Here is a 16570-nt window from a genome sequence, read left to right as displayed (position 1 = left end):
TATCCAGATGTTTGAGTATAGAAAGGGAAAAGACAACAGTTTGGGGAGGAGAAACATGAGGACTAAGTAGAAGAATTAACCACTTAAAAGCCAAGAATAATAAACTCATTACTACCAACACATCCCTCAAGAAACAAGAGTGAAGGGCCAAACATATCTACAACTCTGACAAGAAAGTAACTGAATTCTTTCTTCCTGTTGGAGAGTGAATAATTTTGTGAGATCTTTGCTTTTACTAGTGGTGCTGTAACAGCACAAACTTAAGAAAACTAAAAGGCAAAACAAAAACAAACAACAACAAAAAACAAGTAAAAAGTCACTTGAGTATTAGCTAATGTGTTATTCATAATCTGTAAATGTGCTAAGACTGTTATGCTTCCTTTCTAAAAATGAGTCCAAATCTTTAATAAAAGGAAATGTGGAGATTTAAAAGAAATGCAACCTAAGAAAGACACTTCTGTCAATTAAAAAGGATGAGACTTCTGGTTAATCATGGCAGATTCATGAGATCTAACACTAATGCTGAAGAACTCCAAAGATTCAAGAAAGAGGTATCCATCTATCTATGCACTCACAGGTACAAGAAAAGCAGGATGGAGTTGATATTGAAAGCAGGTTGAGTGGTAAGAGTTTGCAGCTGGGCAGTGGTGGTGTACACCTTTAATTCCAGAATTTGGGGTGGCTGAGACAGATGAATCTCTGAGTTTGAGGCTAGCCTGTCCTACAGAGCAAATTCCAGACAGCCAGTGAAGTTACACAGAGAAATCCTGTCTCAAAAAAAACCAAAACAAACAAAACTGAAAAAGAAGCAACAAGACACTTAGACTCTAGAATGCAACTGTTCCTTCATCACCCTTACAAAAGACAGTTCTCTACTTGGAGGAGGAAGGACCTGCACAAAAGTATAAGAGCTGCTAAACACTGATGCCAAATATGGGACACTACCTGCTTCTGTCAGCTTTTTAATATTATTCCTTTTTGGTTAAAAATTTTATTGTGTATGAATGAATGTGTCTCTGTGTGTATTCCACAAATGTGGATGCCTTTTGAGGCCAAAAGAAGGCCCATAGCTGGAGTACAGAAGATGTGGGCTACTAAACATGGGTCCAGGCAAATGAAGCCAGGTCTTCTGGAAAGACTAGCAGATGTTCTTCTCCAGTATCATCTCCAGCCACATCCAGCTTAGTATTATAATTTTTAAAAAATTATGAAAATCATTTGGCTATAAACCCTGAAGTGTTCAGTAGATTAAATGACATGTTCATCAGGAGAATTCTTAACTATATTGGAAGCTATGACATATATGAATTCACTTTTCATTTCAACTAAAGTTAGACAAATTTTGTGTCATTATTCAACCATCAATTCAATGGCTACAGAATATGAATTTATTATAACTTAATTTCCTCTCATGTATGTTTATGATGACATCTACTTTAAAAATTACACTTACTCATTACGAATGTGTTTGGACACATATGCCATAGCAAGAATGGGGAAGTCAAAGGATTATTTACAGTAATCAGTTGTCTTTTCCTTTTTTTTTTCCTTTTTGGTTTTTTTTTGAGACAGGGTTTCTCTGTATTGCTGTCCTGGAACTCACTCTGTAGACCAGGTTGGCATCAAACTCACAGAAATCTACCTGCCTCTGCCTCCTGAGTGCTGGGATTAAAGGTGTGGGCCACCAACGACTGGCTCAGTTGACTTTTTCTACCAGATGAGTCTAGGAGAGTGAATGTAGGACAGACATAAACCTTGGAAAAGTGTCATTATTGACTGAGCTATCTCAAAAAAAAGTACCCTGTGCTAAATAAATGTATTTATGTGCGACAAAGAACATATGAAGTCAGAGAACAATTTGCAGAGTGGGTTCGTTCTTGTTTTACCCGATAGTCCTGGAGGTTGAACTTAGGTTCCCTGGAATCAAGAAAAATTATCAACTAGGCAGTCACACCTTTCTGTGTAGCCTGGAATCCTGCTCCTCTTTTAAGACCAGGCTGGCCACAAACTCAGAAATCCGCTAGTCTCTGCCTCCCAAGTGCTAGGACTAAGGCAGGTGCCCACATTTCCATACATACATTTTAAAAAAAAACAATACATTATTTTCATCAGTATTTCTTAGTTTGTTGTTTGGCTGGTTTTGTTTTTTTGAAGCAGGGTTTCTCTGTGTAGACCTGGCTATCCCAGATTAAAGGAGAACTCCACCACCAACTGCAAGATTAACTCCACAATTCCAGTTTCCTTTTTGTTTTGTTTTTAAAATTTTAGGTGAGTATGCATGTAGATGGACAATGATTAGGCACTGTTTTAATATGAATGAGAAACATCTCCTATAGGCGTAGGCATTTGAACACTTGGTCTCAAACTAGTGGCACTATTTGGGGGGAGATTATGAACTCTTCAGCAAGGACAGCCTTGCTGGAGAAAGTATGTCAGTAGGTGTGGTTTGAGTTTATATCCTTATTAATCCCCTTTTCAGTTTGACCACTCTGTTCCTTGTTTGTGGCTCAACTGTAATCTCTCAGATTTCTGCTATTGCCATACCTTGCATGCCAGTATGGCTGTGTAAGCCCCAGAACTATAATCCAAATCAAAACTATTCCTTAAGCCACCTTTTGTCATTATATTTTATCACAGTAACAGGAAGGTACCTTTCACTTTCTCTCCACCTCATTTTTCTTAAAAAAAAAAAAAAAAAAAAAAAAAAAATTCAAATTTGTATTATATTTGCATGTTTTCCTTGCATGTATTTATGTGCACCACATGCATGCTTAGAAGTCAGAAGAGGGTATCATATCTCCTTGAACTGTAGTTATGGATGATCATTAACCACCATACTGACATGAATGAACCTCAATGCTATGCAAGAGAAACCAGTGCTGAACAATGCCCCAGGGTCTCACACTGAACTCAGAGTTTGCATTCTGGGCTAGGATGGCTAGCCAGTGAGCTCTAGGAATCTCTACTTGTTAACACTGGAGTTATGTGTGCCACCATGGCCTGGGTTTTATTGGGCTCCTGGGGATCTGGACTCAGTTCTTTATGCTTTCCCACCATCTCTCTGAAGCCACTATCTCATTTTCATGCAAAACTCAGAAACAAAAAATAATTGTGCTGTATATTAATTTCTGCTATCAATTTCTTCAAATTTTGCATTTAGACCAGTGTGATATCATACACACTTATAATCCCAGCATTCTGGAAGTAGGAAGAGACAGATGGATTTCTGGGTCTGAAGTCAGGTTGGTCTAAGTAAAGAGTTCTAGGACAGTTGGGACTACATAGTGGAATTCTGTGTCAAAAACAAAACAAACTGAATTTATCCACATCTATAAAATACATACTCCTTAACCAGGATCATGGGCTGTTTTGTGGTGTTTAGGTGTCAACCTAGTATTGCAAATACTTGAACATGTACTCCATCACTGAGCTATACGTTTGGCCATAACTATCTCATATGAAAGGTCAAATACAATAAAAATGTAGAATTAAGGAGAAAGTCTTAGGCTAAAGTAAAGGCACTTGTGATCAAGCCTGATAATCTTGACTTTAATCCCTGAACACACATGGGAAGAACTGAGCTGATTGCTATAAGTTGTACTCAATCAGACTTCTGTATCAACATTGCAATGACACACAATTTATTCACAGAAAAAATGTTCTGCTGAGACAGATATGAAGATTAGTTTTTTTCAAGTAGTAACAAAGAAAAAAGTTTTTTAAACAGTGTACAGGTAAAACTAACCGGATTTAGTGCCCCAGACTGTGCCAACTGTCCATGGTGCTGAAGAGGAGAAGGTTGCCGGGGCCCAATAGGGGGCTGAGGCAAATTCATCTGCCCAAACTGATTCAAACCTGTGAATACATGCAAAATATTACATTACTCTTGCTGAATTTAATAAGAAGGCATAGTTTTAATGTATGATTCTTCTCATTTGCTCAAGAACAACAAAGTAATATTGAAACTCTGAAGCAATAAATAATGCCAAGCAAGGGCATTATTTAAAAGTGCATGTATGTCTATATAAGGACAGCCAGTACCCTTGAACTGGAGTTATAGTGAGAGCTGTCAAATGGGTGATGGGAATTGAACCAGTGTCCTCAGAAACAGCAGCCAGCATACTTGTCCACTGTGCTACCTCTCTTGCCTGGATTATTACTAATCGTTACTGAATTAAATTTTACAACATAGTAAATTACTACATTGTCATTTCAAATTTTTGAAATAGTCTCTCTCTGTAGTGTTGGCTAGCCTGGAACTCTGGCTTAATTTCGCAGATTTCACCTGCACATCTCCAAAAAGCTCAAACCCAGACAATAAATTGGTTGTTATTATTTTGGATATATTTTGAACTAGGGTGTTCAGTTCGCTATGTAGGTCCAGCTAGCCTGGAACTCACCATGTAGAACAGGTAGACTTTGAACTCACAAGAATTTCATCAACCTGCCTGTGATTCTATAGGGCTGTAACTAAAGGTGAGCACTACCATGCCTGGCAATTAGTTAGCTTTAGATGGATGCTTATTTACTATGACTTCCTTGATCTGTCAGACAATCTGGTCCTCATTTTCCCTTCTTTGATGAATTTATAATGTAAGAGATTGTTGAATTTTCAAAGCCAATAATTATGGGTCTTGCTACTGAAATAAATCAGGTGTCAGTCTGTTCTATACCATGGACTCTTACAATTAACCATGTATTTTTTTTTTTTTTTTTTCCAAAATTTACCAGGTTGGGGAGTTATCCGAGGCATCATTTGGTTTGGCACACTGCCACGGATCATAGCTGGATCAGGTAGAGGACCATCTGGAAGTTAGAAAAAGTTAGATATTCCTTTGTTTCTTAAAAATGCCATCAAGTAATAATAGTTTTGAGAATAACCTCAATCTCGAAGAACAAAGGTTTTAACTAGACAAGAATATGAAGAGTCTCCATATTGTACTAGACCATTTTGTGTGTCTTAAAACATAAAACTTAAAATGTAAATATATATTAATTTTGGCATATTCTTGGAGTTGGATTCTTCCAAGGTTTCAACAAGGTACACAGGGAGAATAATGCTGCTGGGCCAATAAGATGGTTTTGTGAATAAAGGTACTTGCTTTTGAACCTGGCAATCTGAGTCTGATACCCAGGATCCACAGTGTGGAAGTACACACCTTTAGTCCTAACCCTTGGGAGGCAGAGGCATTCAGATCTATGAGTTCAAGCCCAGCCTGGTCTACATAGTGAGACCACATGTGGTTGTCTGAATGAAAACAGCCCTATACTACAAGTTTATATGTGGATGCTTTGGCTTCCAGTAAAAGGAACTATTTGGGAAGAACTAGAAGGTATGGCCTTGTTGGCGTGTGCATGGTCCTGTTGAAGAACATGTCACTTATAATAGTTAAGCTTTGAGGCTTCAAAAGCACATGCCACAGCTAGTTCTCCCCACCCCCACTTTCTGCCTGTAAATCAGAATGTAAAGCCCTCTCCAGTACCACAGGTTTGCTTTGCACTATGATGAACATTGTAGTCCCTCTAAAACTGGTTATGATGTCTCTTCACAGTGATAGAACACTAAATATTACCCCCCCCAAAAAAAACCGTAAAAGACTAATTAATTAGTATGTAGGTTCCTAGTGAGCCCTGAACCTAGTTGGTCTATCAACATCTACTGGGCCCTGTGATATACAAGAAAGGTATCGGGATGATGGAGGAAGGCAGTGAAAACATTTAGGTTGTCATTCCCTAGGTGTTAAAATTTCAAAAACACTCCTGGGCAGTGAAAATAACTGTAGATTATCAAGTTAAGTAAGTTATCACACTTAGAAACCTTATATTCCTCCAATAGTTTTTAAAAAATGAATGTACTTTTTTCTTTTCTTTTTTTGAGACAGGGTTTTCTCTGTGTAGCTTTGGAGGCTGTCCTGGAACTAGCTCTGTAGACCAGGCTGGCCTAGAACTCATAGATCCGCCTGCCTCTGCCTCCTAAGTGCTGGAACTAAAGGCGTGAGCCACCAACTCCAGGCTTTTTTTTTTTTTTAATATTAACTAAACAAAAAGTACTTACTAGTAGTCATTCCCGGTTGTTGCTGTCCCATGTTAGGCCCAGTATTCATAGAAACTGGAACCATGCCAGGAGCACTTGGTAGCATGTTCTGTTTCTGTAGTCTAGTCCTCCGTTTCTCTTCTAGTTCTTTCTGGATTTTATAGATCTTCTCAGCTAGGAGGTGGTAGTATTCCGCCTTGAAATAAAATTTAAGTAAAAAAGAGGAGAAAACAGGAACTGCATAATAGAAAAACTGAAGATGAAATATTGGTTTCATTTAAATAGCAGACAAGAAATAAAGCTGGCTGTACGGGAAGAGGCAGACGAACCTCTGAGTTTGAGGCCAGACTGCTCTACAAAGTGAGTTGCAGGACAGCCAGGGCTACACAGAGAAATACTGTCTGGAAAAAAACCAAACAACAAAAACCAAAAATAGGCAGGAAATTATAAAGACTTTGATATTTTTAACTCATTAATAAATAAGCTCATACTTGCAATGATACAAGACAAGTAATTTTACTATGAAGTTACAAAATAAAACGTAACTTCTATAAATACATTTACAAAACACAGACTGGCAATTTGTAGGGTACAGAAAGAATGACTTTTTTTTTTTATTTTTTATTTTTTAAATGTTCACTGGTAGTGGTTTGCCTATATGTATGTCTGTGTAGGGTCTCAGAAGCCAAGGAAGTAGAGTTACAGAGAGGTATGAGCTGCCATGTGGGTGCCAAGGAACTCAGAAAAACCCTGTAGTGTGTGTGTGCGTAAGAGATAGAGAGACAAAGAGACCAGACTGACAGAGAAAAATAAAAAAGGGTAAGACCATTTACATACACTTAAAGACATTGCTTTATTGGAGAAGCTTATTTGTACCACATGGAATCCTAGTACCTGAGAAAATAGAGACAAGAAGAGTTCAAGTCTAGCCTCCACTAAGACTGAGACCAGCAAATTTTACATGTGACTTTGTCTCAAACAAAATGAACTGCTTTGTTTTTTGACTGTTTAGTACTAGAAATATGGGAGAATAAAGTTGAAGAGATTCTTCATAAGAAAACCACCATTGTTTGTCATATTACAGAAGACAAGAAATTTTATGTTTTTTTTTTTTTTTTTTTTTTTGAGAGATTCTCTCCTTGTGGCCTCAAACTCATAATCTGCATGCCTCTGCCTCCAGAGTACTGGAACTAAAAGTATGTGCCACAACACCTTACCAAGACAGGTAAATTTAAAAATCAACTGTTGTATGATTTTAACATGTGTTACATTTGTTTATGCTATGAAATATATGTTTAATGATGCAAAGATGTTGCATTCTTTTATGTTGTATTTGTTTAACTCTGTGAAACTGTGTTACTTTGCCTTTCTAAAACACAATTGTCTAATAAAGAGCTGAACAGTCAATAGCAAGGCAGGAAAAAGGGTATGCCCAACTGGCAGGCAGAAAGAATAAACAGGAGGAGATTATGGAAGAGAAGATCAAGGATCAAGAAAGAGGAGAGGAAGACTCCAGGGTCAGCCATCCAGCTACATAGCAAGCCACAGAATAAGAAAAGTATACAGAAAAAAAGAAAGATAAAAGCCCAGTGGCAAAAGATAGATGGAATAATTTATGAAGAGCTGGCTGACAATTAGCCAAGGTAAGACCTGATTCATATGAACAAGTCTCCATGCATAATTTATTTGAGAGCTGGGTGGTGGGTTCCCCAAAGAGCCAACAAAGAGAAAAAGCAACTAACTATAAACAACAGACTCACTTCAGAAAAGGAAAAAAAACTTTTTGCTCACTCTATTGTTTGCAGATTCATACATGTCCCCTTCTACTTTACGAGCATATGCAACAAGGTTTTCCATCCGTCGGTCTTTTAAAGCAGCTGGATCCGGAGTAGGAAATATGGCTTGAACACTGGAACATAAAACAGTACCACTATAATAATATGTTAACTTCCCATATATTCTCCAGAGAAACACACAATAATATGAATACTGTGAAGTTTTCCCTAACAGTATTAACATGGTTCATTCACAAAATATAAAATTCCTTTTTTGAAGTTGTTCATTTCATTAAGTCTCAACTCTTTTATTTAGGTGTTTTACCCATATGTTTGTCTTTGTCACAGAGGCCAGAAAATGGGAACATATTTTCTGGAGTTACAGACCGCTGTAATCTGCCATGTGGGTGGGCTAGTTTGGACTTGGGTCCTTGGTATAGCAGCCAGTGCCCTTAAAGTCACTTCACCTCTCCAAACCCTAAAAAACGATTATTTTACAAAATTTACCAACAGAACATGTCTGCCTAGCTTTACTCTTTTAGTGGTATGTCTATTTTTGATTATGTTTTCCTATGGTGATATCTTGCTTGTACAAATAAAGCCCACCTGGGGGTCAGAGAATGGAGTTTGCCACTAGCTAATCATACAGACCTAGAGGTCTGTACAGACAGTGAGGTAGCTGGGCAGAAACAGGGTATGAGCAGGGAGATACAGGAATCAATCTCTTGTCTGTTGAGATGCTAAGGAGATAAGGTATGCTGTGGCTTGCTCCTTCCCTCTAATCTCCTCTAATCATAATTTCCCTCTTTATCTGACTCTGGCTTTTTTTTTTATTATCTAGACCAATTAATAACTCCATTTGTAATTTCTTTAATTTTATTGCTTTGGAGACAGATTTCTCTGTGTAAACTGTCTGTCCTGTACCTCAATTTGTAGACTAGGCTATCCTTGAACTCACAGATCTGCCTGCCTCTGACTCCCTAGTGCTGGAATTAAACAACTGTGCCACCACACTTATTGACTGTTTTTATTAAAGACTGATATTCAATATAAAAGAATATTAACTTAAATTTTTTATTAGTGATAATCATGTTATTGTAATCATGAAAAGTAACAAAATAAAAATACTTTCTGGGGGGGGGCTAGAAAGACCACTTAGTGATTAAAAGCACTTCCGTGAGCTTGTCAGTGGTGGAACATGCTGTTAATCCAAGCACTTGGAAGAAAGAGGAAGACAAATGTGAGTTCGAGGCCAGCCTGGTCTACAGAATGAGAGTTACAGGAAAGCTAAGGCTGTTACAGAGAAACCCTTGTCTAGAAAAACCAAAACCCAAAATCAAACAAAACGAACAAAACAAAAAAGCAGAAGCAGCATTTCCTGTTCTTTCAGAGGAATCAAGTTTGGCTCTCAGCACCAACATGAGGCAGTTCTAGTAAACACCCTCTTCTATCTTCCCATGTACGTAGCAAAAAGACACAGAAACACAAACACATGAATAAAATTAAATACTCTCTGGTCTTTATGATTCTACATGTAAAAAATTGTGCTGTGCAACATAATCAGAGAAAACCTGACATTTCTTCCAGTATCATGAGTCTTTACACATTTCTGCTCTTTTAAATTTATTTACATTATTAAAACAAAACCCAATAATTATTCAAAAAAAAATTAAGAACTTGTAAAGAGATAGCAAGTTTGCTATTATAGAAGTTTCTGACTCTAAAAGTTGGGTGTGGGAACCACTTCCTTTAATCTCAGTACTCAGTTGATAGAAACAGAAGGATTTCCAAGTTCAAGGCCAGCCCGGTCTGCATATCCAGTTCTAAGACAGCTGGAATTACAAGAGACCCAAACTCAAAATACAAAGAAACAGATTCCCACTGCAGTAATTCCCTATAAAATATGTGGCAACCGGATTTAAAAAACAAAACAACTAGTTCCATTTTTATAATGTGTATGATAACTTGTATAAACTTATATATGTGCAGGAGCCTTTGTATCCCTGAATGTCTGATACCCTCATGCCACACCACCATACCTAGTTCATATGGTGGCAATGAAACCAGGGTTTCATGCACCCTGGGCAAGTGCTCTGACAACAATGCCAGAACCAAAAATCAAAGATTTTTATTCACATTGTTTATTGTTTTTATGTGCAAGGCACAGCCAGAGCATGTCTTCAGGAGTCAGTTTTCCCTTTCCACCACATGAATCTGGGGGTAGACTTGATAGAAAGAGCCTTTAGTCACTGAGCCATCTCATGAGTCCCAAACAACTAAAAATATTTCCTAAAACTAGGAAGAACAATTTACATGTTAATGATGAAAGACTTATAAAAATAACATTAAGAAAGATGGGTAAAAAGAAAGCAGAAGCTGGGTGATGGTGTTGCACACCTTTAATCCCAGCACTTGAGAGACAGAAGCAGGCAGAGATCTCTTAGTTTCAGGCTAGCCTGGTCTACAGAGTGAATTCCAGGCCAGCTAGAACTACAGAGAGAAACGCTGTCTTGAAGACAGAAAACAGAAACAAAACAAACAGAAACAACAAAAAGAAAGCACAGAATAAAACAGGTATCAGAAGACACGGCATGGTGACGTATGTATACAACAATCCCAAGTCCCTGGGAGGTGTCGGAAAGAGGATCAAGAATTCAAAGTTAGCCTGGGATATATATATATATACCTTCTGCCACCCTCACCCCTTAGCCCCAAAAGACACAAAAAGTAAATTGTCAGGCAAGAGAGATGGTCAGTGGTTAAGAGCACTGACTTCTCTTCCAGAGGACCTGGGTTCAATTCCCAGCACCTACAGGGCAGCTAACAACTGTCTGTAATTCCAAGATCTGACACCCTCAGGAAATATGTGCAGGAAAAATCCAATGCAAATGGGGGAAAAAAGTGTATTATTTAAAAAAAGAAAAAAGGGCAAACTGTCAGAATATCCACAGCCTGTCTATACACAGTAATATGTCATTGTTGGTAACACATCCAGGATTTTGGAAACACTATTGAGACACATCATGCCGTTGTCTTACTTACAGTTTATGAACAAGGTGGTTTCGAAGATCCTGAGTAATATCTTCATGCCACTGTTTCCGAATTCCGGTACTAGATGGCTGTGCTGCTGTTGGCAAAGGACCCAGAGAGGCCACACTGGCATTTTCATTCATCATTGGGCTTTAAAAATATATGATAAAAAGTGTTACATTTCCTTATAAAGGATGAGGATGAACACTTGTATTTGAAAAGCCAAGTCCTGTCACCAGGCTATATTGCCATGTGGACACACTTTATCCCAAGCCAAGACCCTTGAGTAATGGCTTAAAATAACATTCAAAAGAAACATTCTTTGAAAACTTCAAACACCTGCACAATATGTTCTGATGGTACCCATCACTGAAGAATGGGATCGAGCTGCAACACTTCAAATTCAGATTTCTTTTGGAAGGGTATAGATTAACCCAAGTGATACAAATGTCCAATAAGGTTGCGTAAATACATTCTTAACAGCTATTATCTGAAAATCAAGGAAACTATCTAACACACACAAGGAATTCTTAAGTATTTGAAGGTACAGGACACAAACTTACTTTTGAGAATTTATGGCTGAATGCAACATGGTGTCAGAAAGAAGATTCGGAGTCTGAACCCCTACACCTCCATTTACACCCATAGGACTAGCACCTAAAGCAAAACAAAGCAAAGTAGGAAAAGAAATAAATAATATAGCTACCATACACTGAATACCATAAACCAAGTTAAGAAAATTGTCAAATTAGAGAAATAGCACATATATTTAGCAATGCAATGAAGAACACAAAAAGACTAACACATGAAGCAACCTTACAAACAAATAAGAAAAAAGAGGCACAATTGGTAGCATTGCTACACTAGCATGAGGACCAGAGTCCCGATCTCATGCACATACATAAAACATGGATGTGATGGTACTCAAATGTCACCCTAGTACCAAAGAGGTAGTCTCCAGACCATACTAATTAGCCAATCTAGACAATGAGTGAGCTATAGGCTAACCAAGAAGACATAATTTAAAAAATTAAGAGAGAGAGTAATAAAGGAGGACATAGACCTTGGCTCATAAAAGTGCGAGGGGGCAAGGCTTGGTGGCACACATTTTTAATACCAGAGGCAGCCAGGTCTACTTAAGTGAGTTCTAAGACAGACAAATCTACAGTCAGGCCCCAGTCTCAGATAAACAAAAACAAACAAACAAATACTGGAAACTGGAAAATAAGTCTCCATAGTAAAAAGCACTTGCTGTTCTTGAGAATCTGGATTCAGTTCCCAACACTCACATGACAAGTCATAGCCATACAAAATTCCAATCCCAGAAATCTAATAACTTCATTTTATTTCCTCAGGCTCTACATATGGTAGACATATAGTCAAGAAGAAACACATGCATCCAGATCAATAAAACTGAGCAAAACTAAGACTAGTTAGCTTGATCTGTCAAGCGCTTGCCATGTTAACACAGGTCCCTCTGAGCTCAGATTTCCCAGCACCTATGTGATGATTTGTGTATTTGTAATCACAGTAGTGGGAAGGGCAAAGACAGCCCACTCCCTGGGACTCTGTGGCTTGTTAGAAGAGCCTAAAGAACATGCTGAAGATCCCAGTGAGAAACCTCTCTGAAAAAAAAAAAAAAAACCAAGGCAGAGCTAGAGATATGGCTCATTGCTAAGATAAATACTGCTTCCGTGTGGGATACCAGTCTGGTTCCTAACACCCATGTCAGATACCTCACAACAACCTATAATCTAACTCAAGATTCAACAGTTCTGACCTTGGACAGGGACACACATAGATAAAAACACTAAAAATTAAAAAAAAAAAAACCATTAATGATAAAGCAGAGGTGGGAGATCATAAGAGCACTGGCTATTCTACAAGAGAACCTAGGTTTGATGGCCTGTACCTACATGGTAGCCGAACATCTGTAACTACAGTACTAGGATAGAGCCATGTATTTCTGGATTCTATATGCATGTGGGACAATAATATACAAGCAAGCAAAACATATTCTTACATAAAATACAATGAAAAGGGTAGGTCTGAGAAAAAATTCAGAGGTTAAGAACACTTGCTTGGGTGCCAGAGTGGTGGCAAATATGCCTTTAATCCCAAGACGAAGGAGGAAAAGGCAGGTGGGTCTCTGATTTTGAGGCCAGAGAATTTTGTAGTGAGTTCCAGGACAGCTAGGATTATGAGAAGACCCTATCTCAAAAAACAAACAAAATACACCAGTAAACAAACAAAATCAAATTCGATGGTATGGCAGCAGACTCAAGTTTAGTTCGTAACACCCTTGTCAAAAGTCTCAAAATTGCCCAAAACTTCAGTTCCAGTACAAGCACATGTGCATACACAGACACACACCAGTATAAAAAAGTTAATTTTAAAGGGTTTGTGTAGTCCTGGCTGTCCTGGAACTAGCTCTATGAACCAAACTGGCCTTGAACTCACAGTGATCCATCACACCAAGTGAAAAAAATTACAACTTTTTAAAAACAAGGTTGGTTTAGCCAGGTGTGCTGGTGCATGTCTTTAATGCCAGCACTTAGGAGGCAGAGGCAGAGGCAGAAGGATCTCTGAATGAGGCCAGCCTGGTCTACATAACAAGTTCAGGACAGTTAAAAATACAGAGATCCTGTCTCAAAAACCAAACAGCAATAAAAGCAGCCAAATAAAATCAAAACAAGAACAATGGGTAAAAGGACCATGAGACACAAGGAGTCTTCTTTCTGGAAAATTAACTCAAGTATGAAAAGGGAAAAAGTGATTTAAAATCAGCACTGATTATAACTGATTTTAGCATGTGAATTTTAAAGATGTCCTTAGCGCCATAATTTAAAATTATCTTAATTCCAAAATCATTTAGTAAATAAACAAAACAGAGGGAGATAGTAGAGATAGGGAGGGAGAGGGGAGAGAGGGAACATGCCATTATCAGGTTATTCTTAATTTACACACACTATTTACACATTTAACCACATCACCTCCAGAAGAGGAACTTACTCATGTTGTTCATGGGTCGCATGCCTTGGGGAGACTGCCCGGACTGCTGGGTTTGTTGATTCTTTGCTTGTACCTGGGGTTGTGGTGGAATCTGGTTTACTTGATAGGGTAGTCCAAGTGCAGCATAGGCTCGCTCTATAGAGCTGGGGTCAATCTGACTAACAGTGCTTAGGCTAGGGGTAGACTGTTGACCCACTCCTAAAGAGCTAGGGTTTCCAAGCCCAACTGGTGCTCCAGTCAGAATTGCTAGATAAGACAGAAAACACAGTATTAGAATACTAGAGTTGGTAAGAAAAAGAGACTAAAATGCTTAATGAATTGTTTTTAAAGTTTCAATTACTGAAGTGTCAGTATTATAGATTGTGTCTCCAATTAGTTTTTTTTGACAATTTTTCTAGATACATTCATTGTATGTACTTCCAAATTTACCTTTTAATACTAAATGCTAAATATTTTATGGAAGATATGGTAGCTGTACTTTTAAAATGTGGTATGTTAGTTATTTTTCTCTGAGAACTATCTCATCTTCATCTGGTAATTTTCTATTTATTTTATAAAATAAAAATTTACATTCACATATAATCACATCCCCAAAAAACATGGCTTCTAATGAGGAGGCCACAGAGTGGTGGTACATGCCTTTTATCCCAGTGCATGGGAAACTGAGGCAGGCAAGACAGATCTCTATGAGTTCCAGGCCAGCCATCTACAAAAAATAAGATCCAGGACAACCAGGACTGTTACGGGGGGGGGGACGGGACGGGACGGGACGGGACGGGACGACACGACACGACACTGTCTTGGAAATAAATATCCCAAACAAATAAAACGTTCAACTTTTGTTGTTGTTTAAATTCAAATGATCTACTTGGCTGCACTGCAAGTATGTAAGAATAAACCACTCAATGCCAAAACAATGGTTCTTCAACTTTAAAAATTTTAAAGTAAAGAACAAGTTGTACATGATGGTACACAGCTAATACTTAGGAAGCTGAGGCAAAAAATTAAAGTTCAAGACCAGCCTGGGCTACATAGTAAGATTCAATCTCGAGGGGAGATATATAATCACCCATTGTTTTTAAAGTAAGGGGATGCCGAGTCCTTCAGTATGAGATAACAGGAAGGACCAGTCTGTTCACTAGAGTATCATATAGTCAAGCATTACTCTAAACTCTATCAAATGGTACTAGTATGCTTCTCAAACTTCGGTATAAATCAGCAAGATTGAATTATCACTTACACTGTTGATTTCGCTTATCCCCAGCATTTTTGAGAGGAAGACACACAGGACAATCGTGCCTCGTACAATTCTTCCAGTGTGAAATGATTTGTCGAGAAGATGCACAATGTGCCACTAAAACAAAACAGTAATTTCAAGTTTCTTTACAGGAATAACAGCCAACCTAGTATGTGTTCCAGATGTGATGCCTCTTTTAAGTAGTGATATCCCAAGCTATAGTGTAAAAAACATATACCTATTACACAGTGATGGTACACACAAAACTATTCAATTGGGTTAAATTGTATTGTGTTGGGTACCTGCCCACATGGCTATGACTAAGCCTTCCATAGTACTATCTGAGCAGTGCTATGTTGGAACAAATCAACCACCAAATATCAAAAAATAGAAGACTTTACCATATCCCCCTCACTATATATATATATATGTGTGTGTGTATGTGTGTGTGTGTGTATATATATATATATATATATAGAGAGAGAGAGAGAGAGAGAGAGCCATCTTCATAATTTTCCAAAGAGAATAAAATCAAGATCCTTTTACCAAAGTGGTAAATGGTATTTCATCCAGATAATAACTTTTTAAAGGTATTGTGACAGGTAAATGAGGAATTGTTTAAGTTGTGAAGATAGCTCAGTGAGTCAAGAGCTTGCTATGAAACCATGAGGACTAGAGTTCAAACTCCTAGTAACCAAAAACTGTCAGTCATGTTAATCTCAATGCTTTGAGAGCTGGTAACAATGAATCTCCAGCACAAACCAGCTGATAGCTACTAGATCAGCCTAATCGGTGACTTCTGGCAAATTTAGGGGTAGAGACATGGCTCAGCAAGAGTGCTTGTCTAACATATACAAGCCTTAGGTTTCAATCTCTAGTAACAGCACAAATAAGCAAATGTACACCAAAAATATGTGATTTCATTGGTCAGGAATGTACCTGGAGTTTGAAGTTGCTTTGTTTATAAAAAGCGAGTGAAAGACAATTTATGTATTTTGATGTAAGAACATGAGCGTGTCCATAATAATGTCATCACCATACTCAAAGTACTAAATAAACAATCACCCCAAAGGCTACTTACCTTGACAGGATTTGCCTGACTGGCAATGTGTCATGTGGTTTAGAACATTTTTCATGGTTCGACAGTGGGGAAGATTGCATTGCCTCACTTCCCCATTAGCCTGCTCCCGGCGCTGGCACTTGTGAGCATGTAAAAGGAGAACAAGCTGCTGCTGAATGAGCTTGCGCTTCTCTGGATCAGCTGTGTGTGCTCCAGAACCCATCCCAGGGGCAACAGAAGTCACCAGGCCTGGCTGCTGGACAGATGGGGTAGGCTGCTGGCCCTAAAAGATGTGACAAAGATTTGTGTGCTATCTTTTTATTATGGACTAGATATTTTCAAATTAAAGCTTTCTTGGCAATTTACCATATTCCAGGCTTCATTTTTTAATTTGGATAGAAAGAATTAAATAAATGCATAAT

The 16570-nt window shown here is 38.1% G+C and overlaps 1 protein-coding gene across 2 annotated transcripts in view; it reads right to left on the bottom strand.

Moving 5' to 3' along the window:
• Ep300 (E1A binding protein p300) overlaps positions 1-16570 on the bottom strand; it is a 66660-nt gene that overhangs the window by 26008 nt on the left and 24082 nt on the right. The window contains exons 4-12 of one of the 2 annotated variants that reach the window (XM_051189442.1): positions 16170-16431; positions 15092-15205; positions 13852-14097; positions 11403-11496; positions 10852-10989; positions 7826-7943; positions 6056-6230; positions 4729-4806; positions 3746-3855 (exon numbers count right to left, since the gene is read on the bottom strand). In XM_051189442.1, the coding sequence (XP_051045399.1) occupies positions 3746-3855; positions 4729-4806; positions 6056-6230; positions 7826-7943; positions 10852-10989; positions 11403-11496; positions 13852-14097; positions 15092-15205; positions 16170-16431 (1335 nt within the window). The remainder of the gene's footprint in view (positions 1-3745; positions 3856-4728; positions 4807-6055; positions 6231-7825; positions 7944-10851; positions 10990-11402; positions 11497-13851; positions 14098-15091; positions 15206-16169; positions 16432-16570) is intronic. The other variant, XM_051189443.1, reaches the window with a different exon arrangement.

This window comes from Phodopus roborovskii, unplaced genomic scaffold (assembly GCF_943737965.1).
Source record: "Phodopus roborovskii unplaced genomic scaffold, PHOROB, whole genome shotgun sequence".
Taxonomy (NCBI): Eukaryota; Metazoa; Chordata; class Mammalia; order Rodentia; family Cricetidae; genus Phodopus; species Phodopus roborovskii.
This window is presented reverse-complemented; position numbering and strand designations above follow the sequence as displayed.